At 41.9% G+C, this 26,617-nt stretch overlaps 2 protein-coding genes across 2 annotated transcripts; both read right to left on the reverse strand.

The window, feature by feature from the left end:
* Positions 1–13,608: 13,608 nt before the first annotated feature.
* Positions 13,609–14,340, reverse strand: LOC115573622 (gamma-crystallin M2-like). Its single transcript, XM_030404478.1, has one exon. It carries the CDS (start codon positions 14,275–14,277, stop codon positions 13,723–13,725), a length of 555 nt encoding a protein of 184 aa, XP_030260338.1. The 5' UTR covers positions 14,278–14,340; the 3' UTR covers positions 13,609–13,722.
* A 7,049-nt stretch (positions 14,341–21,389) lies between these two features.
* LOC115573620 (gamma-crystallin M2-like) lies at positions 21,390–22,241 on the reverse strand. The gene has a single exon (XM_030404473.1). It carries the CDS (start codon positions 22,170–22,172, stop codon positions 21,618–21,620), a length of 555 nt encoding a protein of 184 aa, XP_030260333.1. The 5' UTR covers positions 22,173–22,241; the 3' UTR covers positions 21,390–21,617.
* Positions 22,242–26,617: the final 4,376 nt, after the last annotated feature.

Consider the following 26,617-nt stretch of genomic DNA (forward strand, 5'->3'; position numbering starts at 1 on the left):
ATGCGTCCCGCTTTGCTTTGCTTGTTACCCCGGAGCCAAATTTACCCTTGATCGTGTGTCTAAATTCAAGCACCAACTGGGCCAGGAGTAATTCTCCTCATAAATACATTTCTTTTTGGCCTTTCATGGCTTTATTGATAGAACAGCTGAAGATATGACATGAAACAGGGAGAGGGGGAGCGACATGCAACAAAGGGACCCAGGCCGGGAGTCGAACCCGGGTCCGCTGCAGAGCCTCGGCACATGGGACGCGCGCTCTACCCACTGAGCTAAACGGCACCCCGTAAAGACATTTCTTTATCCAATATCTTTTCATAGGCTTTGTCATGGGCTTGTAGGAAACTTCCTTATGTTCACTTCATGCATTGCGTAGTCTAAATTATTCTCAATGGGCTGCCCAGTCACTCAACAACCAATCACCGTTGTCACCGCTTCTAAGTGTGTCCTTATAAAATGGCGTCATCCATAGCAACAGAGAGTTACTTCTAGTTTAGGAGTTCACTGTTAGTCTTTCATAACTAAAAGTAGGTCTCAGCGGCTTTGTGAATTACTTTTAAGTAACGACTCCTACATAAAAAATTTTAGTCCGATTTAGGAGTACTCCTAACGTTAAGATTAGTTAGGACACAGTAGTGTCCAGGCAAAGGTGTGTGATCTCCTCTTGAGCAGCTCCGAGGGCATGAAGGAAATGGTTTCAGTTGGATCACATGAAAAAAACACAGTTTACAATTCAATGAATATGAAATACTGTAGGTTAACGTTAGCAAAGGATGTCTGGTCGCATTGTAACATGCGCAGGGCCGTTTCTTGCTATATGCGGACTATGCGGGTGCACAGGGGGCCCGCGCTACTAGGGGGCCCCCTCAAGTTGCAAGTCCGGTCTCAATATCTGAGGAGTGACCCGACGGAAAAGGTGTGAAAAGTACCTGGCACCTGGCCTGCTGATTGGTCAGATCTGCTCTCTACCAATTGGTCATTTCTGGTGTCTATTGCGCCCTGTTGCTATGATGACCAGTACAACTAAGCTAGGAGAGGCGAGGCAAGTTGCACTGAGCCGCCTGATGTCCGCCAGATGTCTGTCATGTCTGCTGTATCCTCGTCCAGAGGGAGCTGCTGGTCCGTCATAGACCTCCTCTGATGTTGAATATTTGCCACGTAACTACTACGTAATTACTTTAGGATTATTTTTATGATTAATTTATCAATGTTTGTGTTCTCAGTTTCTAGGTCTCTAATGTGAAGTGTGCTAAACAACAGACTATACACATTAGGCCTATCGTGCATTAGTATGGACTATTGTGTGGCAATAGTGTGGCAGTGGATTATTGTTCTGAGTGGATTATTGTTAACCCTACTGAGCTAGTTGCATCTTTCTTCACCACATTTATTAGAATATTTATTGTGACAATATAATTTGAACACATTTGCCTACATTCCTACAGTTTAGCTATGTTGTTGATGTATTACTTTGTTTTATTCAAAAGAATGACAATAACACAAATTAAAGCAAATTTAAAGTAAACTATACTATATATGATCTTTAGTTCTTCCCACAGAATATAAATTAAGACCAGATCATCAGTTAGGCACAAGTAGGCCACTGTGAAATATACAAAAAAATATTCCTTTAGTATCACAAAGTGTTAATCACTAATTTATCTTGGCTTATAACTCTAACAAGTACAAAGTGTTGAAAACTGCTTAAAATGAGGACTTTGAAATTGGGTGCATGCTTTAAAGGGACATTTTACTGTATATTGCAAAGTTTAATATAAAAACAGAATATGTTCTGCATTAGTGTAACATAACTCAATTATATAATATGGATATTTGCTTAGGATCTACTGCTTGGTAACCTGAGGAGTTTTGTCTTTGCAGGAGCAATTCTGAAATATTTTGTAGCCGCGGGCCAGGAAGCAGCACGGCCGCCTTCAGCACCACCAGAGCAGGATGGGGGTCGAGAAGCAGGCTGCCTAAATCTGACCGCTCCGAGACCCCAAGACCAAGAGAGAGATTTACTGATACTGTAGCATATTCACAATGTCCAAAAGACTGAAACCATCCAGCGCCCAGTGAAAGAAAATAAGGAAAATGTGAAGAAGATAGAGGTACAGTGATGTCAATGTGATGAAGTGAATGAATGAATAGTTTTTGGAGCAGAGTGTTAACTTGCTAGCTTACTTCGGACGATAGTATAATTGTTTAATAATCAATAAATAACTGAGTATACGTGTGTTAATGTTACTCCACCTTAATTTCATCAGGGACATTTGGAAAGTTAACATTAGGCCTGTTCAGGTGTTATTTCAATGAGTTGGCTGTGTTTCCTGCTTGTATGTCAGTTAAAGTGAAACTCTCGCCAAAATGCAACCTAGGTTTTTTTGTGAATTTATATGAGTCAAACCTTCATGTAAAAGCATAATTATGACAAAAGAGGCACTTTTTAGATTTACCGCATTTTCGTTTTCGGGTCAAACTCATTTTCAATGGGAGTGCTACGGGCACTTTTACAATCGCATCAAAATCTCTATTTATAAAACACTAAGAAGGCTCGACACAACATGAAACTTTGCTCGTAGTATCACCAGGGTCTCTACACATGAACACGAGCATTGAGAACATTGTTTGTGTACACAGAGTTTACTAAAAAGAAAGTTTACGAACAACTAACTTTAGCATATGCTTGTTCTGCTAGCCACCATCCTGCCAGCCGAGAGGTGTCGATTTCTGAATGCGACTTAACATGGAGGACAGTTCAGGTGGACTGCTCCTAAAGCTTAGTTCCATATAAATGCATGGACAATTTGTTGTTTTGTCGTTAGCAAAAAACAATGTTGACCTTAAAAGGAAAAAAGGAGCCTCATATAAGTAACAATACTAAAGTCAAAAGCTGGAAAAGTCTTGTGAGATATCACGTGGATAGTTTTTTGCCGGAAGACATTAGTTCCACCTTAACTCTCCTCCATTTTACGTCGCATTTGGAAATCAACACTTCTCCACTGGCAGGACGCCTGAGAAAACTGACAGATTGGTGGGAATTCAGGAAAAACATTCTAAATTGTAAGCAGTCCAGTTGGATAACATTTCCTCAAGGAAAAGACAAGGGGCCTCATTTATAAAACTCTGCAGAGAATGCACAGGACACTGACTGGCGCTGCAGTATATATACTTTTACTAAAGACTCAGACTCAACACTTGACAAAGACAAACCCAAACGGCAGAGGGGTTAATAATTTTCTCAATTTCATAAGGTCCAGTGAGATGAGGAGCAAGCACATGAGTCCATTAGGCAGGGTACGGCATGGGAAGAGAGCCACACCTTCTGCCCTGGCTGATAGTGAGGAGCGAGAGAACAATGTAGGTCAGTCAGGTGCCAGTTACGGAGCGATGAGTGAGTAAGAGCAGGATAAGTGGTCCTCAAAACCTCCTGACAATGGTGGAGATGAGTCTGGATAGACAGGACATCCATGTCTTCTTCCTGAGCAGGGAAAAGGGGGAGCTGAGACATGAGCAGCCATGAATGGGGACATACCTGTGGCCAAAATGGTGAGAGAGTTGTGGCATATTCAATCCAGAGGAGATTGGAACTCCAGAAGGAGGGGTGTCGGCAGTGGTGCACCAGAGGACTGTCTCCAGGTCCTGGCGTCAGGAGAAGAAAGCACAGGGACAGAAACACGCAGCATGTCACGGAGAATGTCGTTTATGAGGGCTTGAAACACTACAGGGGCATTAGTCAGACCAAAAGGCATAAACACATACTTGAAGTGACTAATTGGTGTGTTGAAGGCTGTCTTCCATTAATCTTCCTCTCTGATTCAGACAAGGTGGTAGGCGTTGCAGAGGTCCTGTTTAGTGAAGATTTTGTGCATGACAGGGGGTTTGGAAGGAGGGATCGATTAGAGGGAGAGGATACTTGTTCTTGTGGTTGTTCTCCTGTTATGTTCTTTAATCCATGGTAATTGATGCAAGGTTGTAGACAACAGAAAAGGATACAGCTGAACGGAAACCCTGTCAAAAGGCTCAAAGGCATATAGCAGCCTCCTGGCCCTGCACTGGAAAGTCAAAAACCTTATGCACCTCAAAAACCAAAATAGAATAGCAATTAAATGTGCCCTCCCACAAAGCTGTAACCCACTGAGCTGCCATTACCCTTAACATATTCATAACGTAAGCTATGCATGACCTGATCTGTGGGGTAACTAGAGGGCTGCTTTTAAAACACTAGAGAACATTTGAGTAGGAAGCAGCCACAGGTGCCCAGATGCTCTGGAGGGGGAACAAAGGGCTCTCTGGTTGAAGGAGAGGGAGGTTGAGCGGGAGGAATCGATGGGAAATTACTAACAGGCGCAGGCGAAGCAGCGGGTGGTGTGACCAGCTGAGTCGAGAGCTGATTGAGTTGAGCACTGAGTAGGGTGATGTTAGTGCTGAGACCATGCAGAAAATCCATTACATTAAGGGAGCATTTGCATGTTTTCCAAGAAGCACTCCTTGTACGCTGAGGGCTTGATCAAGTGTGAATGGGTCTGCTGAGTCAATGTTGCTCTGTTACAATTTGTAGGCTGGTATTTTGGACCCATACGTGGACACCAAGACAAGGGGAATGGTTTAAAGTAATTTATTGGTTTACTTGGGAGAACGGGTTGTAGGTAGTGGGGCAGGTGACTGGCACAAGAGGTGATGTAGCTGAAGCTCACGATACTGGAAGGCAGAGGCTGAGGTGGAGGCAAAGGTCAGTGAGACGCATGTGGGTCTACAAAGGAGTTTTTCTTGTGGCAGAGGTGCAGCACACTGAGTGGCAGAGTGGCTGTGTAGCTGGAGCTTGGAGATTGCATGGGCTCTGGGAATGATGAGTAGGATTAATCACAAGATTCAAGTCTCACCAGAGCAGAAGGTCACCATTAGAAACACAAGTTGTTTAGCAATGAATACCACAGCGACAATCGGAAACAATCTGGGAGACTGGAGTATTTACTTAAGCTGGCGGTGATGATTAGATGGGCTGCTGGTGTGTGAGAGGCAGGAACAAAACCAGGGCAAACCAGGGCAGCAGAGAGTGTCATGATTTTTGACTTTGTGTGGTGTTTTTTCTGTGCTTTGTGCTTGTGTTTTGTGTTCTTGCTTATTTTCCAATTAAGAACGTATTTCTAAGTTTTGCTTGATTCAATAGAAATTACGGATATTACGTCATATTGATGTACTTAGCTCATTACTGTCTTTTTATACTATATGATAAAGATAAATGATATTAATTATAATTTTAGCCTAATTTGGCACAAATAATGACTCATTAGGTTTTTATTAGATTATAGGGTATGACTGTATGTTGACCGTCTAATAAAGATCTTATTAGTTCACTCTAAAATAAAGTGCGACCAAGTTGTGTCGGAATTCCTCACAAAGACCAAAGCTATCTGACTGCCAACATAAATGTACATGTCTATGCCAACAAGAGGAAATGACTTGTAGTCTGTTGTACTAATCATGTATTTTTTTTTAATGATTGATGAAACTACTCGATGAAAAACAGAGCAAACTAGCCACTTGCTACTGTGGATCTCACATAGATGTCTCATCACATGGTCAGAATACAAATAGTGAATGTTGGCCTCTTTGGGGAGGATCACCACAAACACCAAACATCACATATTGAAAAGGAAGATGTTTAACTTGCTTCAACCACTTCACATGGAGTTGACAGCCTGTCCAGTGCTCTCAGAGTAGGGCAATCCAATAACAGGAGCAACTTCAGAAATATTCTATTCTAATATTTCTGTTTGGCTAACTTTGTAGTTAACTATTATCTATTTACAAACATAACATTTATTTGGAGGAGTGTTTCTGGCCAGCTCATGAATGCAAGTCCATCCTGCAAGTCCTACTTTTAGCTTTGCTTGACTCTTCATCAACTCCTCACTAAAATGTTGGGCTCTTAAGCTGCTAAATGCTGAACTATGTCCAGCAACTTCTTGCTAACTCTGTTTGCTCCGTGGTGCAGGACAGGTAGTATCAGAGGTTTTTGCCTAATAAAGCTGGGCCTGTAAATAGGGTTGATGAGAGTGCTGCGACTGAAACAGCAAATTAGCAGGCTGGAAAACTAAAACAATGGGCTAAAAGAGGCTGATAAGCGCCACAAAGCTGACAGGAAATGCATTGTAGGCATTTTGTCTCTGTGCGTTCCTCTCTATGGGTGGCCCATATCACATAACTACGGAGCCCCGGACATGACATGGTCAAAAAAATAAATAAATTGTGGCCACAATATAGCTATAACGTGCGCACGAAAGACTCATTCGTGGCCACTAAATAAGTATAACGTGTGCACGAAATACTAATTCGTGGCCACGAAGTAGGTATAATGTGCACACAAACTAATAATAATATCATTCCTGGACAGCTGGGTAAGCAAATTGAGTGCACCTTCTCTATGGTCTCAGGTAGAGGCAGAGGGGCTACAGCTACACGATGGAAAGGGATAACGTTAGTATGATTGAATTTTATTTTAGGCTGGGAATGAGCTACAAAGATATTCTGAAAAGCCTGGCATTGCAAGGAACCATCATTAATGAGAGGAATTTAAACAGTCCAGGTGGGAGAGCTGGTGGGGAACACAGGAACACGGCATTTCTATCAGGAAAGAAGACGTCAGGATCCTCCTCTCTCTACTGGACCCCATCGGTTCCCAAGTTCGCCACACCAGACGTCTCAGAAGGAGGCAATATTCTGCTCGGGGACTGAATATTTTGCTCGGGGACAAACTGAAGCCATATGGGACATGCATTAATGGCTGCATCGACGGGTTCTCACGCAACATCATTTGGCTGCGGGCCGCCCTCACTAATAGCGACCCAAATGTTATCGATGGAGGCTGCCCCAGGCTCGTACAAACTGACATGGGCACTGAGAACATGGTGGTCAGAGACATTCAGCGGTATTTATGGAGAAACGACATGGATGACAGAGCAGCGGAGAGGAGCTACATCACAGGGGCAAGTACCGCGAACCAGAGAATTGAGAGCTGGTGGGGAGTTGATGAGAAAAGGAAGGAATCGAACCCTGGATCACGCTTCTAGCAGAACTGAAGGATGAGGGAGTCTTTACTGGTGATTTTGTTGACAAAACTCTGTCACAGTTCTGTTTCATGCCAGTTGTTCAGGTAAATAGCCCATATTATGATCACATCAAGAAACCCAGAAACTGTACCATCAACACTGCATTACCTTCATGTAATCTTAGAGATTTAAGCCACTGTGAGTTTATATTTATTTAATGAATGAATGAATGAATGAGTGATATATTGATTCTTTAAACTGTTGTGAAAATAAGACACATCACAATGCAATTTAAGCTACTTTTATTTTCTTAACACAAACTTTTGTTTTTCTTCTGCAAAGGCAGAGAATAAAGAGGACTATATTTCATATTTTAAAATGCAATGTATGCCAGCTGTGACTTCGTTCGTTCTTGTTCCTTCAACAGGAGGTATTAAATGACATCCGGGGTGTTTGGAATGCTCACCGTATAAGGCCCTCCAAGAACACCAACGTGCCCAGTGGGATACCTGATGTCATGTACATGGCGCCTCACCTTACGGGTGCAGAAGACTGCCTTGTTCCACTGACTGAAGATTTGACCACATGTAAAGACAGCTGCACATTTTTAAGTTCAGTCCCATGTGATGTGGACGTGTTTGATTTGTGCACAATAATAATGGAAGAATCAAGCTTGGAGTTCCCATCTACCATGTCCCAGGCAATTGATTTGTATTTTCATCTGAGGGAAGCGGTTCATCCACAGTTATTAGAGGCAATTTAAAGGGACAAAATCGTGTAGTACATTTGGTACTTTAGTACATGTTTTTACAGCATAATGTACATATTACTTTTCATATTTGTGAGATTATCTTTGTTGTAACAAAAATAATAATCAGAAAAGACTGTATAACTTACTGTTTTCAGTATTGATAGCTATTGATAGCTAGAAAATAAGATAAGTTTGACTCCAATAGTTGGACAAGTTAGACAAAATGAATCATTTTGGGCTAGAGTCATTATCCTTCAATTAATATTAAACTTGTCAAACTGTAAAGGCTTCAAAAGTTGTTCATAACAAAGTTTGGTTGTTACATTTTTCACCTAAATGGTAACACAAACAAATGTATCCATCTCTAACAAGGACAATAGCACCCTGGACAGCAACCACACAGACTGGCAACGACATCTTAAATCTAATGTTATGATCAGTTAGACAAGAAATAGGCTACTGTATAGTATCATTATGATGGTTGTGTATGTTTCCTGAGCGGGTGGAAGAGATAAAAACAATCCAATGTTTGATAAAGAATTGTGTCTTCCGTTACCAATCACAGCACACTTCTAACACTAGAAAGTGAGGTGTAAAATAACTGTGGGTGGTGTCATTATAATTGTTCAAGTGTAAAGCTGTATAGAATGTAACAGAGAGGACATCAACATTTTGTACAAACTTGAATGGTTTACTGGTTTTTTTCAAAATACGTCATAGTCAAACATAGAACAGATTGTATGTTGTACATAATAACAGGATAAGAACAGTTTTCAAACCTCCTGTTAGTCATCTTTATACTGATAGTTACAAAATATTGCTATTTAAACTTCTTTAAAGTGTAAACAACTAATGTAAACAACTCACTTATTTTTAAACAACTTGAAAACATCAGTCAAGGCTCACATTCTTGTTTCTACTGGGGTTGCTACAAACAACTGTAATAATAATACAAACATGCTTAATCAATTGGATTTTGGTATTTGAAGTGGAGCTGTACTTGTGCCTAGTCAGTGTATCTGCAATAGACAGCGCTCAGCACTCTCCCAGTTTGTAGAAATGTAACTGTACGCTATATTTGGTATATTTTCAGCTCTTCACCTGCTCATAAAGTAGTCGTTTCTTTTGACACTAACTGTAATACAGTGTGCAGCAGGCGGGTGTAGGAATACAGGAGTTCTATGGTTACTGTCAAAAGAAACGGCTGTTTTCCCACCAGTTGAAGCACTGAAAATATTCCAAATATAGTGTACAGGTAACTTGGTGTATTCTTTTGAGGTGGGATTTCTTTTAGGTGACTAAAATATGTTTTGTTGCTGTGTTGCTTGTCCCTGTCCCCATTGCTCTGCTTCTGTAAACTGGGAGAGTGCTGAGTGCTGTCTACTGCAGGTAATACACTGACTAAGCATACGTACCTCATACAACCCCACTTCAAAAACCTGAACTATCCCTTTAAGATTACCATTGTGAAAGAAAACAGCAGCCACTTTAAAAGCAGATGAAATAAAATGCCCAACATAAAAAATCCACAACGGGCTACATAGTGAAATAACAAAACCATCCAGTCTAGCAAGGTGCTGTCACATCCTTCATGTTATTGTTTGTATTGTTACCTACACCACATCCATTACCCACATTGAGCTTGAGAGAATGTTGTTAAATTCGCTGCGAAAATCTGGATAGCTGTAGTAACCAATGGGCAGCTTTAGCACACATCCACGTGTGGGACTGTGGTCTGTGGAGGAAACCTGGGATTTTTATGAACTCAGTTAGTATGGCCTTATCCAAGAGGTCAGATCCTGTACAGGAGCGCAGGAAAAGCTGAAGATGGTTGCAATCAATTTCCCCAATATACCTTTTCAGGTAACGATAAACTGTTGACTGGGCTGCTGTCATCTCCTCTGGAAAGTTAAGAAGCCCCTTCACTGTTTTTGCAGTTGGTTTTTTTGTGCAATGAAATGATGCAGTCCTTCTTGTGGTAGTAAACCAGCTACAGAACTCACAACAGGATGCCAGCACTTAATTACATACATTGGGGCCTGAACGATCACTTTGTGTCCAATCTGTGCCAAAACAGGGAGCAGTGTGTCCTTGGTAGGGACTTGCTCGCATTCATGTGCATCGAGTACATCCAGGAATTCATCTGTGTCCACTGAATTAAAGTCCCCAAAGCCTTCAGAAGGACAGATCTTTCTTCTTGTGATACGTACAGCAAAAGGGAATCCTTGAAACTACTGGTTGTCGAGCCATACAGCACCTCCTTCAGAAATGGTATTGCAAGTTTCACTGGGAAGTAACCAGCTTGTTTCCACCCTACTACAAATACTGTAGCTACAGCCTGCCATTCTTCACACTGAAAGTCATGCCTGATGAAGGGGACTTTCACCTCAACTCCCAGTGTGCAGCTGTCAAAGAAATCCATCCAAAATTCTGTAAGGCAGTCTCGAAAAAACATCACTTCCTTCCCCCTGTTCAAGCTCTCCATTTGGTAGACACATTTTGATGTTGACCTCAGATGCAATAATTTGTGGGTCCTTGAAGGCACTGATTAAGTCAGTGAGACAGTGACCTCTTCTTACAATCAGCGTTACAGTACAAGATTGTGGTTCAGGAAGTGCTTGGGCTGGAACATTGGCCTCCCCTGCAAGCACCGGTGACTGATCCACTGAGCTGCATCATCCTCTTTTTCTGGAAAGAGTGTTTCAAGGTTTGTTTCATCCACAGTTACTCCGAGACGGTCATCCCCGTTTAATGTGTCGTTGAGTTCCAAATATCCACTGGAGGCTGTTCTGTTCATTGTCAGTGAGATCTACCACTGAGGTGGAAGTTGAAGTTTGCGATCCATCGAAAATTCTCGCAGCCTAGCATCCATAGTTGACCTCTAAACCACAGGAAAACAAAATTAATTAACAAGTAGCTTTAAAAAGTAGTAGATTTTCCATATTTTAGATCTATTATTCCAAATCACCTATTGCCCCAAGTCCCCGCTATTATTATCATCTTGCAAAAAAGCAACACTGTTGCTGCAAATACAGTGTAAATTCATATATTTATTTTACCACTTGGAGCACCCTCAATGCCTCCCGTTTATTTCTGGTGACTGCTGCACAGTGTAGAGCTCTGCAACTTTAAACTTAATGCAGCTGATTTAAACATTATACTGAAGAACTGACTTTAGCTCTGACACTGTCCCATGAAATCACTTTAGTCTTTGGCAAATCAAAGTGAAATGATTTTTATTGATCAGATATTATCTGTGGTAATAATAGATTGAGCAATGTTCTAATCAGTTTTCTATTAGCAGTGTAAAACAAACTTAAGCAAATCAGGACCAAGCATAAAAACATCATCAAAGTGTTAACATAATGGTTTAAAGGGATTATAGCACATTTTATATGTAGGTAAACGTCAGATTGATCAATAATACAGTGACCTTTTAATCTTCTGTGATTTTATTGAAGGACAAATGTCCAGAGAGCACTACAGACACCTTCAGCAGTTCAGTCAGAGCAACAACAACCTGCAAATCAATACAAACTAGATTCTGATCACTGATAGGCTATAGGTTCCCTTGGCAACGTGATACATACATAGAGCGATACTGTAACTGCACGGCTGTGTTCGGTGGCATCATTAAAGGCTGCGGCTCATATAGCCTCTGTGTTCCCTCTGCTGAGAGTCTGACACACATGATGCTACTTTCAAAGGAGATGATCAGTTTTTAGCTGATTTCAAGCTGAAACTCTTAACAGAATTTGGTCCGGACCAGGTTAGGTCTGCAGCATAAGCTAGCATGGTGATCTAGCCAGGTTAACAGAGAGACACCTTCGTGACACGGGAAAAAAACATACCTCGCTCAGTAGTTCTTAGTAATCCTCAACTCTACTTGAAAAGTGCACTGATGTGGGTGCAAGGCTGCAGCTCCTGCAGACACAAATGAGTTTACGGCTACACATTAGCACAACAAAACAACGTGTAGTAACAGGATGAGGATAAAACGTGTAAGTGAGGTGAGACGTCAGCAGATACCCAGGCTACCCGTTGTAACAAAGTATCAAACATAGGCCTAATTACATAATTGTCTAAATGCGGGATAACAAGATATTGATGAGAACAGAATAAGAAAAGACACACACCTACATCATGTAGGCTATTGGTGTTTCTAGAGAAGGTGCGCTCGTTTTGCTTACCCAGCTGTCCAGGAATGATATTAAATATTACTAATTGTTATTTCGTGAGCACATTATAACTACTTCGTGGCCACAAATTTGTATTTTGTGCGCACGTTATAGCTATATTGTGGCCACAATTTAATATTTTTTTGACCAAGACATGTCTGGGGCGCTGCACATAACACATAGTAACTTGAAAAAAGATTGATTAGTGAAACCTTTATGTTTTTCATGTCTATGCACTGTTATTGTTGGAAGAAGACAACAAAACAGACCAAATATTAATAGAAACTGATATCAAACAGTTCTCTGTCAATGACTGCCTCTTATGCCTGTCAACAGGCTGACTGGAACAGTGCCATAGCACAAAACTACAGGAGAACCATCGGACACACGTGAGTAAGCAGTGTCCAATGTTGTGTGATTGTCTGGTGTTGTTTAACAAGATCCAAAGGATGATGATGGCAGGTGCCTATTTAAGCTTTTCACCTTGCACCCCTTTTCTCATCTCCCACAGCTGCTAAAGGCTGCCTCCAGCAGCATGGTTTGTTTTACATCTTCACGGTCTCAAGAAGCTATTTGTGAACAGCATCCTACCCCACAGTCATTCAGTTAGTGGGACATGGAGTTGGACTGTTTGTGTGAAAACCCTTACTCATAGCTACTGATATGTAGGTTAGCTTTATAGTGCTGCTATGGAAAAGTGGAGGACCCACCGGCTGTGATGTATCCCATACCTATACAAGGCTGCTTAGCTAATAAAAAAATATTTGTTCAGATCTAATTAAGCCTGGGAGGGAGGGATGGGAGCTGTTACACCTGGCAATGTAAGAAACAAGATTAAACAGAGCTGACATACCTGTACCTGCAACCTGTGAGTCTGATTTTCTCACAGAGACAGGAACTTTACAAGGATTAATGCATAGTGACAGTGAGCATATGAGTGTGATTTGATGAAATTAATGTAATTGGGAAGATCCCCTTTGCCATCGGTGTGAGGAATGATCATCTTAAAAATGTAAGCATGTGTGCTTCATTAAATATAGTCTGTCTGCCATCCCTAACATTTCTTATTGATGGTTTGGCACTACCAGCCAAAGAGCTGTTCTTCTCAAAGTCAAACAGACTGAAATAGTCCCATAGGCTGATGAATAAATTGATAGTTTTGTCCAGGGAGGCTGTCAGATATTAAAGTAGAGGCTACTTTAGAATATTTTTTCTTTTGCTTTCTTGAACATTGTGAGGCCGTTTTCTAATTTCTCTGGGAATAATGCATGGATGGTGAATAAAATCTGGCATATTTTGGTAGCTGGTACCTATGAGTGCGTACAATTTTGACATGCATTTTCTATAAATAATCAAACCAAACCATGTGGTTGGTACTATTTTGTTACCCATAAAAATAAATACATATCATGAAAAAACTATTTAATTTAAAAGTTGGTTCGAAGGTATCGCAAAGTAACTGTGAATGTGAACTGTGAAAAGAATTAATTGTAATTAATTCAAAGTAAAAGAAAACAAAGCAAAGAGTCAACGCCAACATCATTTACTTAACAAAGTAACTTTATTAGTGTTTCCACAAATAAGGTGGTCTTCTTATCTCATCTGTATGTGCAGTTCAGTACTTTTTTAAAATCTTGTTCACCCACTTGCTGCAGTCAACACCTATTATATGTTGCTGCAGATAAGTAGCTTGGTCACTCATTCTGTTTGGGACCTGAACTGCTGCACCATCAGGAGTTATCATCTAGTGGCAGGAATCCGTGATGCGCTTCATGCTCATGAACCTCATGTTGCTCATGCCCATGCTCATGAAGTTCCTGTACTCTCCAGGCCTCATGTACATCATCCTTCCTCTGAAGTGGGGCTGCTCGTACATCAGCCAGTGGCCCTCCATCACGTTGCAGGACATGAAGTTGGACATGCTGAAGCGGTCCATGACATTATCACAGTCCTCCATCAGCTCGTGCATCTGGCCCTGGAACTGCTCCCTCTCGTACATCCTCATCCTGTAGGAGCCTCTGTGCATTGGGATCATGCGGCAGGACCTGATGCAGTCGCTCATGCCCATCATGCTCATGTAGTCAGAGTACTCGCCCCTCCTCATGAAGAACTGGTTTCCCATGAAGTTGGTGCGGTCGTAGACCATGAAGCAGCCCTTCTCCACCTTACAGGAGTGGCAGCGGTTCATGTAGGAGGACATGTCGGGGCAGTCGCTCATGCACTCGTAGGAGCGGCCCTGGAAGTTCCTATCCTCGTAGAAGGTGATCTTGTTCATCATGTTCATGCCGCTGGAGGTCATCTTTGCCAGGTGTTGTCACTAGAGGAGGTGCTACTGCTGCTGGTGCTGCTCTTGGAGCTGAACTGCTTGTCTACCTGTTGGAAACTTTCCTTTTTATACCTGACAAGCAGAGAGCCCCATTGTGAAAACAGCCTGACCCAGCAACATGGCATAGAAGCCCATAGAGCACTGAGGGTTGTCCACATTTACAGCTGTTACCCCAAAAGACCTTAGAGAGGCGGTTTTACTCTAAATCCTGTCAGACAAAACCTTTTTCAAAGGGTTAACAAAGAACAATACCACATGTGTTACATCACTGCAGTGCACAAACCATCCTTAGCTTTGGAATTTTGTTTTGTGCTGTCATATCGTTCAAAAGGAGTTTGCCAGATCATCCATTAATATGGTCAATGAAGGGTTATTAAGCAAAAAGATGCACATTCTAAAAAACTTACGTAATTGATAGTAATAAACAGTATATTTGAGTATAATGTATGGTATGGTTGTCACTAAAATGAATGATATTTAGCCTGTATAGCAGGGTTCCCCAATTAGTTCTCACAGAGGGCCAAATTATGTCCAGGTTGCCAAGTCGAGGGCCAACTTGTTGGTTGTTTTCTTTTTTCATTGGACCAGTAAACATTGTTTTATGTGCAGATGTTACTGTTGCTGCTGTTATTAGAAGTATTATTGTCATGATGAGAAGTACCAGTGGTAGTTGGTTGTAGTAGCAGATATAGTCATAGCCTGTGTTCAGGGACAGGCGAGAAAAAACGCACACTTGAAAGAAAATAAGTCAGTATCAACGAATGATTTATTTGAATGTCCCTGGAGAATATTTTGATCAACATAATATGACCAGTTTGATCAACAACCATCAACAACAGCACTACAGCAAGTGGTGCACAAGAGGAAAAAAAAGAGTATCCTCAGGCAAAGATGATAATTTTTCTACATAGACCTGGAATGTTTTTGAATACCAATATCAGAAACATTGATGCTGAATGTTAAACAGTGTACCCCTCAGCAAAATGTCCAAATGGCTTTCAGGTTTCTACACAGACAGCTGTCAGCAGCATTTCTACAACCACATTCACCTCAAGAACAGCAAAGTGAGACTGTGAAAACAGTCAGACTGGATGACATCCGAACCAGCAAACACACACAAACACACGCACACACACACACACACACACACACACACACACACAGAGAGACAGACAGGAAGACAAGCAGAGACAGACAGAGCGAGAGATTACCAGTTTGTCCCTTTTGAAAATTAGATAACATAAGAACACAAAATATTATGAGTTATGCACGTTTAAAATATGTGTGTACCAAATAATATCTGTAAACAACAAATATTTTCTTTTCTTGTGGCAAACAATATAATTTGGTTTTATTTATTTATTTTTAATCATTTTGTTTATGTTTTTGTTGTTTGACATTTTAACAGTTTTGAAGCAATTGTGTCCTCCCATTTCATTAATTTACTCTTTAATTCATAATAGGTGAAAATTAATATATGTTTACTCACCAATCAGTGAGAGAAGTGAGAGCGACAGGATGAGGCAATCTTTCTGATGTTGGGCTTGCATTCTGTTGTCACAATCCTGAGGCACTGTCCAAGATGTGTGTTGGATAGTCTGTTTCTGTCCTGACTCTTGATAGTGTTCATTGAAGAAAATGATGACTCACATATATATGTGGAGGAGAACATTGTGAGTAAGAGCATTGCAACAGCTCTGGTGTTTTTGAATTGAGCTTGTGGAACCATGTCGATCCAAAAGTCACTCACCAAAACGTCCTGGCCTCTGCAGTCCACTGGCCATCAGCCGGAACAGAGAACGGCTGTCTCAGGAAGAGGAGGATGTCACATGAGAGTTTAGGGGAGCTTTCAAATCGTTCCTTAAAGTTTTCTGCCAGACTCGACAAAAAATCCTTCATCGCTGGATGTTTCCGCATGTCGTGCTTTTCACAATGCTCACGCAGACGTGGAAAGTGCAACTTTCTTCCATGAATGTCTCTCTCCAGAAGGTTCAGCTTCAACTGCCTCGTACATGTCAGCAACAGTGTGATTTTTGCCCTGTAGTTGCAGATTTAGGTGATTTAGATGAGACATGATGTCACACACACAAAAATACATCTGCCATCACCTTCTTGTCACTTAAAAAGCTCAGAAATTCTTGGGCTTTTTTGCTCTGCAGATTGGACAAAAATGATACCAGCTCATTAGTTCTAATTCTAATTAGTAACCTGTGGTTCCCTGATTGAGGCAGCTTTCTCTTCTTTTGAAAATGTGCTTTATTAAAAGCAAGAAGCAGAGTGTCACTTTAAAGCAGCCTAGACATGGCAAGAAATGTCACTGATCACACACCTAACCACACTTATGGCCTATCACCTCTGCTAGTAATAACTGCATGTGAAACTGGGAACAATGCAGGGGTCCGCTATGTTGGCCAGACAGGACTGGTGATCAGCAAGGTAGCTGGAGATGTTGACATGAAGAGATGTTGCCAGTCCCTGTGTTTTAGTGACCCTTGGTGGGTGTCCCAGGGCATAGGTCCCCTTGGCCAAACTGTTTAGATGGTAGAGCCCATGTCCCCACACACCAGCATCCAGCACAGCAAAACGGTAAAGCTGCAGTCTGGAGTTTTTGAGAAAAAAAGTGGACTTAACCAGAATATTTGAATGAGCGCAGCTCCCAGGTCCCTCCTTCTTCCTCTCTGCTGTGCTGCAGCCCTGCCTTCAAAGCCCCTCCCCACAGAGGAGCCTGCTGTGCACAAGCACAGTAACAGAAGAAGCCAAATAACCAAGATGGCGCATGTTATATTTCTGATCAATACAGCTATATTACAGTGACGAGTGCCTCATGCTGAGTTACTGTAGATATCTTGAGTAACAAACGATATTCCTCACATCGCGGTAGACAGAGTTACCAGCTAATCATTCACGTAATCATCATCACCATGCTGCCTTTCTGAAGCATGAGTAGCGTTAATTCTCTAAACCAATTCAACCAATTCAGAGCGTACTGAACACAAACTAACTTTATAACTGCCCGGTCACTTAAAAGACACTTTTGCTAACCAGTAGCCATAAAGACAAAACTAAACACCGGAGTTAGCATACAAGCTAGAAAGCTAGATATACCAACAAGCTAGGTAGCTCGACTGCAACATCGTACAGCCATATGCGCTATTGCGAGTATTACTGTAACCGCTGCCACCATAGCCTTGTGGTTAAAACATAGAATGAAACATATATCAAGCAGGGGTCCTTACTTGTCCAGCAGAAAAGCCGCTAACTCTGTGTCGCTCTTGAGTACTTACAAATCCTGCAGCTCCCTTGAACTCTGAAGTGACGCTCCGATAGTTCTCCTTGTTTTCTCTCTGGCTCTGTCCAATTCTTTGTTTTTACACTGCTTTTCTTCGTCAGTCGTCTTATTTCTTCTCTTTGACGTGGGCAATGGTGGGGCATTCTTTCGGCTCTGTTGTCTGTTCTCCGCCATTGTTTACAGTTTGGGCCTGAAAGTATCTGACCAGGTGAGAGCAGACACTGCGCCTGCGTGGGGGAGGGGCACTGCCCAGTACACACTGCTTGAGGTAGGGGGGCTGCCAGGTACGTATGAGAATGATTGACACTTCTCAGACACTCACCTTGGCTCGGATTGGTTGTGTTGATCCGGGAGCACTGGATTCTTGCAAATTAAATTACAGCCACTGGGTGGAGCCACAGACAGTGGATTTTTACACAGCTGACCTGTATCTTATTCTACTGTCAGATCATAATGACAATTTTAGCAAATATTACCAAAAAATAGTTACAGACTACAGCTTTAAGGATGCAGTTCATTTACAGGCCATGTTTTTGGTCTAAGGCTGTATTCAGACCACAGCCAGCATTGCACTGAATACACAAGTCCTCCTATTTATTTTTAATAAGGATACTGCATTTTGGTACAGCAAAAAACGTTGAGATCCAATTCTTCACACTGTTGGGAGGATCACCTATGCCCAGTTGATGCTTGAGAGGGAGGGAGGGAGGGGGGAGACGATGCATCCAAGTTGTCACTCTCTACCAGTGTTGGGTGTAACGCTTTACAAAGTAATCACATTACTTTTTTCAGTAACGAGTAGTGTAAGGCATTACTGTTCTGAATGTAGTACTCACATTACAGTTTGCCAAACTCGTTCCTTACGTTACATTGCTAGTTGCACGCATCACACAACGGGCCGGGGGCCTTTGATAATGGAACAGTGATTGGTTGGGGTTTGGCACGAAGTATCTTTCACCATCACCGATTGGTTAGTCGCCACCCGCAAGGGGAGATGGGATAACAATGGCAGCATCAACAACTCTAGAGGAACATGCTGCTGCACGCGACTTGCCTGAAGTCCCCCCGCTGCGTAAAGCCACTTTTGACGGTTGGAGATACAAACATTACTCTGAATTTGTTGAACGTAAGGAAAATAACTTGACTTCTCTCCACCGCTGCTAACACTACCTCAAACTTAACGAAGCACCTACAGAGACAGCATGCACACACAAAGCTTGTTGCTAAGGAACCATGGAGCAACATGAGTGTAACGAGTATTGTAACTAGTAATGTAACTAATTACTTTCTTCAGGGAGTAATCATGTAATGTAAGGCATTACTACTTTTAAGAGTAATGCGTAATGTGTAATATATTACTTTTTTGAGTAATGAGCCCCAACACTGGTCTCTACTGTCCGTAATCTCGAGGCAGGTGTTGAGTTTCTCTAGCTCTAAGAGACATATCATCATCTTGTATCTCAATTTTGACGGCAATGTGGGAGGCCATGTATTACAGCAACAAAGGGAGTGTCACTTTATAGTAAAACAGTACCACGGTCTACATTACAACATATTACTTTGCTAGTAATAATTGCAACATGAGAGTGAAGTCCATGAGTCCATCACCCGGTAAATCAAGAGTCTGACCCTGCATGCCCACCCCATGGGATACTACAACACTTCTACCCAAATACTTATTTTTCATGCATGTTTTTACTGCTTTGCCAATATTTATACTGATTTAACAGGAAGTTCTAATTTTTGCATTAAGCTTACCTATAAACAAATAAAAACGGTTAGACGCACTTACTCTTTAGAGGAATGGTTATTGTTAGTATTTTATGCCGCCACCATCTAACTTTAAAGCATGGAATTTCTGTGTGCCTTGTCAGTCTTACTTTAGGTCCTTCACATATCTAGAAAACCATTTACCCAGTAGACTTCACACTTTCTGGTTGTGTTGTCAGGGGCCCAAATAAGTGCATTGTTTGAGTATAAAGTTGTTTGTATAAAAATGGTAAAGATATCATTAAGAAAACATTTGATGGATCTCGAACTCCCCAATATGGGGACCATGTAGACGCATACCTTCAATATGCAACTGCGTATTTTTTGTTTTTTTGAAAAATGTTACACTTGGTGATATATTGCTTAGGACCCAAGAACATGCAGTGTCGAGTGTTTGCAACAATATTTAGCAGTTAATTAAGCATCAAAGCTTCTGGTATATATCAATGAGGAAACTCATAGCGTACACAATACTCAAAATTGTTGTAATATTGCCCTATTGTTCTCAGAGGTGCTCATTGGGAGGCTGCTGGTTAGCAGTTACTCTAGCAACCAGTAAAGACATCTGTCTAGAGTTGAGGTAGAAAAGTCACAGGACAGGGAAGGGGAAACCAGAAAATACTTTATCCATGAATATGATCCAGCTTCATCAAAATCATTTAATAAAGATATCATGTTATGTTTTTGTACCTACATGGATCACATGTCTGATGCTTGATCGGATTGAGATCTGGAAAATAGGGAGGTCAGTTCAATTCAATTCAATAACCGGGAGGCAATTGAAGGCACGTGAAGTAGTTGTACAAACAAGTCAGCACATTAAGTACACAGTCAGCACATTAAGAACACAAGTCAGCAACTTGTGTTGTCAGGTCTAGCCCTTGAGCTCTGTCTTCCATTCCTCGGGTCACAGGATACATAGGGTAAGATCTCTCAGTTCATTTTCAGTTTCCAAGTTGTGCTGCTAACAGAGCTAGACCAAATTAGACCAACAAAACTTGTGATGGCATGTAATGATTTTTAAAAGTTGGGGTGGAAAAAATAATATTTTATTACTGAGCTGAGCAGTACCTTAAAATTTGTTTCTGAAAACATTTGAACAGAAACGTGAATATTAATCAACACTGCCTAGTTTGACAGATTGAACTGAGTTTTGTGAGCATGGTGTGTTGCACTGGCCAGACCTGCAGACTGGATAGACCAACCAATTTCACCAGTGCAACATGTGACATGTTACCTTTCAGATCTGGAACAGTAATGCTCATCTGTCAGACATTGTACCTGACAGATGAGCCCTTTATCATGAAACTACTCTATGTCTCATTTATATTGAGTGAAAAAATAAATTATGCATTAATTTTGGCTGCACTATTACATCAAATAAAGAATACAATTAACACAAATTAAAGCTTTAGTTACTAGTTACATTTCAGATTACCATCTCTCATTCCCTTCCTGTCCAGTCTAAAACATGTATCTCTAGGTGAGCTGATTATGAATATTTGTGAAAAATGGATGAAGTGTTTGAAAAAAAAAACATTCACATACTTTAGAGCTAAAGCTAAAAGAAAAACATTTTCTGTTTTATGACACCATGACTTTTTGGAGATTCCCACAGGACAGCTATGCTACAAAGATATGATGATCTTATAGAATATGATGCATTCCTGTAGATGAAACTAGCCAACAGTACATTGTTGTTAACTAGTTGTTTTGTATTTATGTGTGTATACTGTATATTGTATACCACCATAAATCTGTTCAGCCCAACAGTGTAACTCATTCAGATGTGCATATACAGAATACAATACACCATTGTACCATTACGGTGGTGGATTTTGTTACCTAGCCCTGGATAATCTATATTAGAGAGAAAGTTTTTTTTATTTGCCTACATAAGTGGTTCAAAGATATTAGAAAGCAGGTAAAAAGGTTGATGATGTACCTTTAGAAATTGTAGGATTGAAGAGCAGAAAAGAAAATCATTAGAAGAAAAGTAGAACAAAGAAAAGAATCAAATGCAACATTGTTTTTTTTTTATAACGAAGTAGGCTTTATTGGTATTTCTACACGGTGGCTGTGATTATGCTCTTTATCAGCAAGCCCTTGAAGACATCTGTATGTGCAGTTAGTACTTTTTAATCTTTTTCACCCACTTGCTGCAGTCAACACCTATTATATGTTGCTGCAGATAAGTAGCTTGGTCACTCATTCTGTTTGGGACCTGAACTGCTGCACCATCAGGAGTTATCATCTAGTGGCAGGAATCCGTGATGCGCTTCATGCTCATGAACCTCATGTTGCTCATGCCCATGCTCATGAAGTTCCTGTACTCTCCAGGCCTCATGTACATCATCCTTCCTCTGAAGTGGGGCTGCTCGTACATCAGCCAGTGGCCCTCCATCACGTTGCAGGACATGAAGTTGGACATGCTGAAGCGGTCCATGACATTATCACAGTCCTCCATCAGCTCGTGCATCTGGCCCTGGAACTGCTCCCTCTCGTACATCCTCATCCTGTAGGAGCCTCTGTGCATTGGGATCATGCGGCAGGACCTGATGCAGTCGCTCATGCCCATCATGCTCATGTAGTCAGAGTACTCGCCCCTCCTCATGAAGAACTGGTTTCCCATGAAGTTGGTGCGGTCGTAGACCATGAAGCAGCCCTTCTCCACCTTACAGGAGTGGCAGCGGTTCATGTAGGAGGACATGTCGGGGCAGTCGCTCATGCACTCGTAGGAGCGGCCCTGGAAGTTCCTATCCTCGTAGAAGGTGATCTTGTTCATCATGTTCATGCCGCTGGAGGTCATCTTTGCCAGGTGTTGTCGCTAGAGGAGGTGCTACTGCTGCTGGTGCTGCTCTTGGAGCTGAACTGCTTGTCTACCTGTTGGAAACTTTCCTTTTTATACCTGACAAGCAGAGAGCCCCATTGTGAAAACAGCCTGACCCTGCAACATGGCATAGAAGCCCATAGAGAAGGGTTGTCCACATTTACAGAGGTTCCACCAAAAGACCTTAGAGAGGCGGTTTTACTTCAAATACCGTCAGACAAAACCTTTTTCAAAGGGTTAACAAAGAACAATGGCACCTTTGTGCATCATTGAAGTCCACAAACTATCCTTAGCTTTGGAATTTTGTTTTGTGTTCTAGCATAATTCTTAGCAGTTTCCCAGATCATCCGTTAATTTGGTCAGTGAAGGTTCATTATGCACAATGATCTACACATACTTACAAACATTTACTGTTTAGTCATTTATTGAATATTTTAGTGTCACTAAAATGATATTTAGCCTGTCGCTTTAACAATCATGACAGATGTTACAGATGAGTATCAATTTGTAAGGGCTTTTCTATTTATCAAGGTACAATAGTTTTCATTACGTTAGAATCATTTAATTTAGCTTGAAATGTCACAGTGTGAATTTGGTGGTGTGAGAGAGTTATGCCCCCAAACATTTTTCTCAGTCTAGATTATGAAACATTCAGCTACAACATGCACTGGTGATGGAGTCAGTCAAAGGAATGTGTCTTGGTTATTGCAAGTGTCAGGTATTAGTTGATGGGATCACTTGCTCGGCAGGGTGAGGGGTATAAGAAAGAAAGCACATACCTCCTACTGCATTAACATCTTATGTACACCACCTGTGTACCAAATTCAGCAGGTCAATGGTAGGGTTAATGGTGTTCATTAAATCATCAAAGGTTCAACTTTTAAGATGATATATCTGTCATTTACAACACAGGGTTGCACAATGAAATTAAAGTTTTTAAATTCATTCATGCAACACAAACATAGGAATATATATAAACCTAGAGTTATTTATATACATATATACTTAAAAACATACCTTATGTTTCCAAGAATTACATTTTATTTGTGTTAGGGTTAATGTAAACAGCAGCAACAAGATGAAGATGATAATGTGGTCTGCATCTTCACATTCAAAGATCGAAATCAGGTTAACATTGTCCATGCCATGATCCCATCATGGCAGCCCTGCCCTTTTCCTTGTGTATGTGTGTTCTCCCTGTCTGTTTTCCTCCTGTGTCCCTTCCCCTATCTATTCTGTGTGCCTGCATGTGGGCATGGTTTGCTCTCCACAGGCAGCAGCCAGGTGGATCCTATCTTCAATCATCTCCCTTTAAAAGCTCTGGGATCCCTACTGCTGGCTGCCAGATCATTTCGTCAGCCTCTGTGGTTGTTCGCACCTTGGCTCTCCAGCATTAGTTTTTGTCGCTACATTCTGTGATTAGCTTGTGTAGCTAATGTCTCTGTGCCTCTCCTGCTTTGCTCCAGATTGCCGTGCCATCGCCGTACCTTGTGTTTGCTGCTGCTCTGCCTGCCTGTGGATTCAGCCTGCACACTGTCTCATCTCCTGCGTTTCCCTGCCAAGCGAGTTTGCTCGGGAAGACAGACCTCACCACGCCTCGCCGCGCCACGACACCTTCACCCTCGTCACTCCTGGTGATTCTACAAGACACGTCGGGACCCTGGGACCTCGCACCACCTCTCGCGCTAAAGTGCCCTCTTGGGAACCAAACCGTGCGCTAAAGTGCCCTCTTTGGAACCAAAATGCGGGCTAAAGTGCCCTCTTAGGAGCCAAAACACACTATACTGCCCCCTCTTGGAAGCCAAACCGCGTGCTAAAGTGCCCTCTTTGGAACCAAAATGCGGGCTAAATTGCCCTCTTGGGTGGCAAAAACGAGTGCTACAGCGCCCTCTTGGGAGCCGAAACATGCACTAAAGTGTCCTTTTGGGAGCCAAAACACGTGCTAAAGTGCCCTCTTGGGAGCCAAAACGCGCACTAAAGTGCCCTCTTGGGAGCCAAAACGCCCTCTAAAGTGCCCCCTTGGCTGGTTAAAACATGATAAATTGCCCTCTTGCGTGTCAAAAAATACTCGCTAAAGTGCCATCCTGGGAGCCAAAACGTGTGCTAAAGTGCCCTCTTGGTTGGCAAAACACACTTAACTGCCCTCGTGGGTGGAATAAACACACTAAACTGCCCCCTTGGCTGGTTCTAATGTGATAAACTGCCTTCTTGGGAGGCAAAAAGTAGTGCTAAAGTGCCCTCCTGGTATGTGCCCTTTTTTTTCTTTTCCCCCTGCCCTTCAAAAAGTCTGCGCAAGGCGCTGGCTATAACCAACCTGCATCTCAGCTATACTGGCAGCTCTTAGCTGTGCGAGCCAGACTCCTTGAGAGCTCCAGTGCACTGCACTGCTGGCCAGTGGCAGAGCTACACTTTTATCCTTGGGGTGGCCAGGGGGTGGCCAAGGCTATTTCAGGGGGTCCACAGACTATGACAATGAATTTGTTTCTCGACCAATGAATTGCAACCTGAGTCTCTTAATATTAAAATGTACATACTAAGCACACAGGAGATCAGATTTGTGTGTATAATTTGCAGTTTATTAACCATGTACAAAATGTAAAACACAACTTGGCAACAATTTTTCAATAATTATGGTGAACATGCTCTCTCTCTCTGGTACTCACTCACACAGTTACTCACTCACACAGTTACCCACTCACACAGTTACTCACTCACACAGTTACCCACTCACACAGTTACTCACTCACACAGTTACTCACTCACACAGTTACTCACTCACACACACACACACACACACACACACTCAGGGATACTCACACACACATGAGCTACTCACTCAAAAAAAGGCATCAATATATCAACAAACAATTTGACACCATTTTTGAACATTTGAACATAGTGCAGGTTTTAACTATGACCAGGGGTACTGTCTGACAGCCAAACTATCATTGGTCTAAGAAGAACATACTTAAGAGCTTAGTCATGACCAGAGACACTATCTAAGTGCCAAACTACCTTATGCAGGTTCAGAAAAGCATAATCCTTCGGTTGTGGTGAGAAGTTGCAAAATGTTTCACAAAGTCACCCATGTTGAGGGCACGTGCCCTCCTTGACTCGATACTGAGAGTTCCAAGGTGACTTAACCTGTCATCAGCCATTGTTTTCCTGAGGTGAGTTTTAATGAGTTTTAAAGCAGAGAAGTTTCTCTCACAGGAAGCAGTGCTGACTGGAGTAACAACAGCAATCTTGCAAAGTCTGAATATCTCATGGAAAACCTCTTTGTAAGGTTCAAGAAACACAATAAAATCAAGCAAAGTAGATGGTCTGTCTAATCCACTTTTCACTCTCCTGTCAAGAAGTCGCTTGGTTTGGTGAAACTCATGTTTGAGGTCACTGAGGTCTGACTCAAAGGCAAACAGAGACTCCTCATTTAAGAAAGTTGCACTCTTTGGGTTCAGAGACTGCACACCTTGCATGATCTCACAACTTTTCTTTGAAAAACGCCTCTTCAGCTCACTTATGAGACAGTCAATCACCTGATGAAAGAGTGATCTGGGGAAGCCCTCATCATCACAGTTTCTCTGTCCTACCGTGCTCATCACCAGTGAGTCAAGAAATCTTGAGCTTATTCTAGGATGTCTTTTAGAGTGTGTTTGTACACCGATTTTGCACTGCTCAGCAAGCTCCTCAACCACTTTCCATAGTTCATCAAAGTAATTCTCAGTTCTGTAGTCCTGGAAAGTGTCTGTAAGGGCACTTACGAGATCTAAAGGCCTTGCTAGATCAAGAGTGCTGGACTGGAGCATGTCAGAAAGACATTTGGCATCACCAAGCACTTTACAAAAGGTAACCAAAAGCCCTATGAACTGTAAATCTATCTGAGAAAGAAGACCCCTCGCCTCCACTGATCTTTCTCCACGTCTTTCAAGTGCAAGATCCTGCAACAGTCTCAGAACTGCTGGAAGTCTGACTCTCAGATTACGGCATGCTGTGTATCTGCATGCCCACCTTGTGTCTGTAAGTGCCTGTAGCTCCCTGGGCTGCTGCAATGGATACAGCTCTTTCTGAACTGCAAGCCACTTCAGATGCACATAAGAGCCAGACACAAAGTTATACAGATGCTGCAGAAGTGCAAAAAAGTCAACAACCTCAGGCACTGCTTTTGCATTACAGTGAATGTAAAATGTAAATCTGGCGTTGCTTTGAATTCTTGCAGATACTCCAGAATGTTTCCCGCTCATGATGGATGCACCGTCGTACCCTTGTCCCACAAGGTTATTTCTGTAGGCCAGACCATGTCTCTCTTGACAATTGACAATCATTTTACTGAGACCTGCTGCATCAAGGCTTTCAGCTGCCTGGAAGCATAGGAAGCTTTCCTGGATGGCACCATTGTAATAATACCATACAACCAAAGACATTTG

This window comes from Sparus aurata, chromosome 22, assembly GCF_900880675.1.
Source record: "Sparus aurata chromosome 22, fSpaAur1.1, whole genome shotgun sequence".
NCBI classification, from domain to species: Eukaryota; Metazoa; Chordata; class Actinopteri; order Spariformes; family Sparidae; genus Sparus; species Sparus aurata.

Excerpts from the sequence above, each read along its gene's own strand:
- LOC115573622 (XM_030404478.1), bottom strand. The coding sequence starts at position 14,277 with ATGACCTCCAGCGGCATGAACATGATGAACAAGATCACCTTCTACGAG.
- LOC115573620 (XM_030404473.1), bottom strand. The coding sequence starts at position 22,172 with ATGACCTCCAGCGGCATGAACATGATGAACAAGATCACCTTCTACGAG.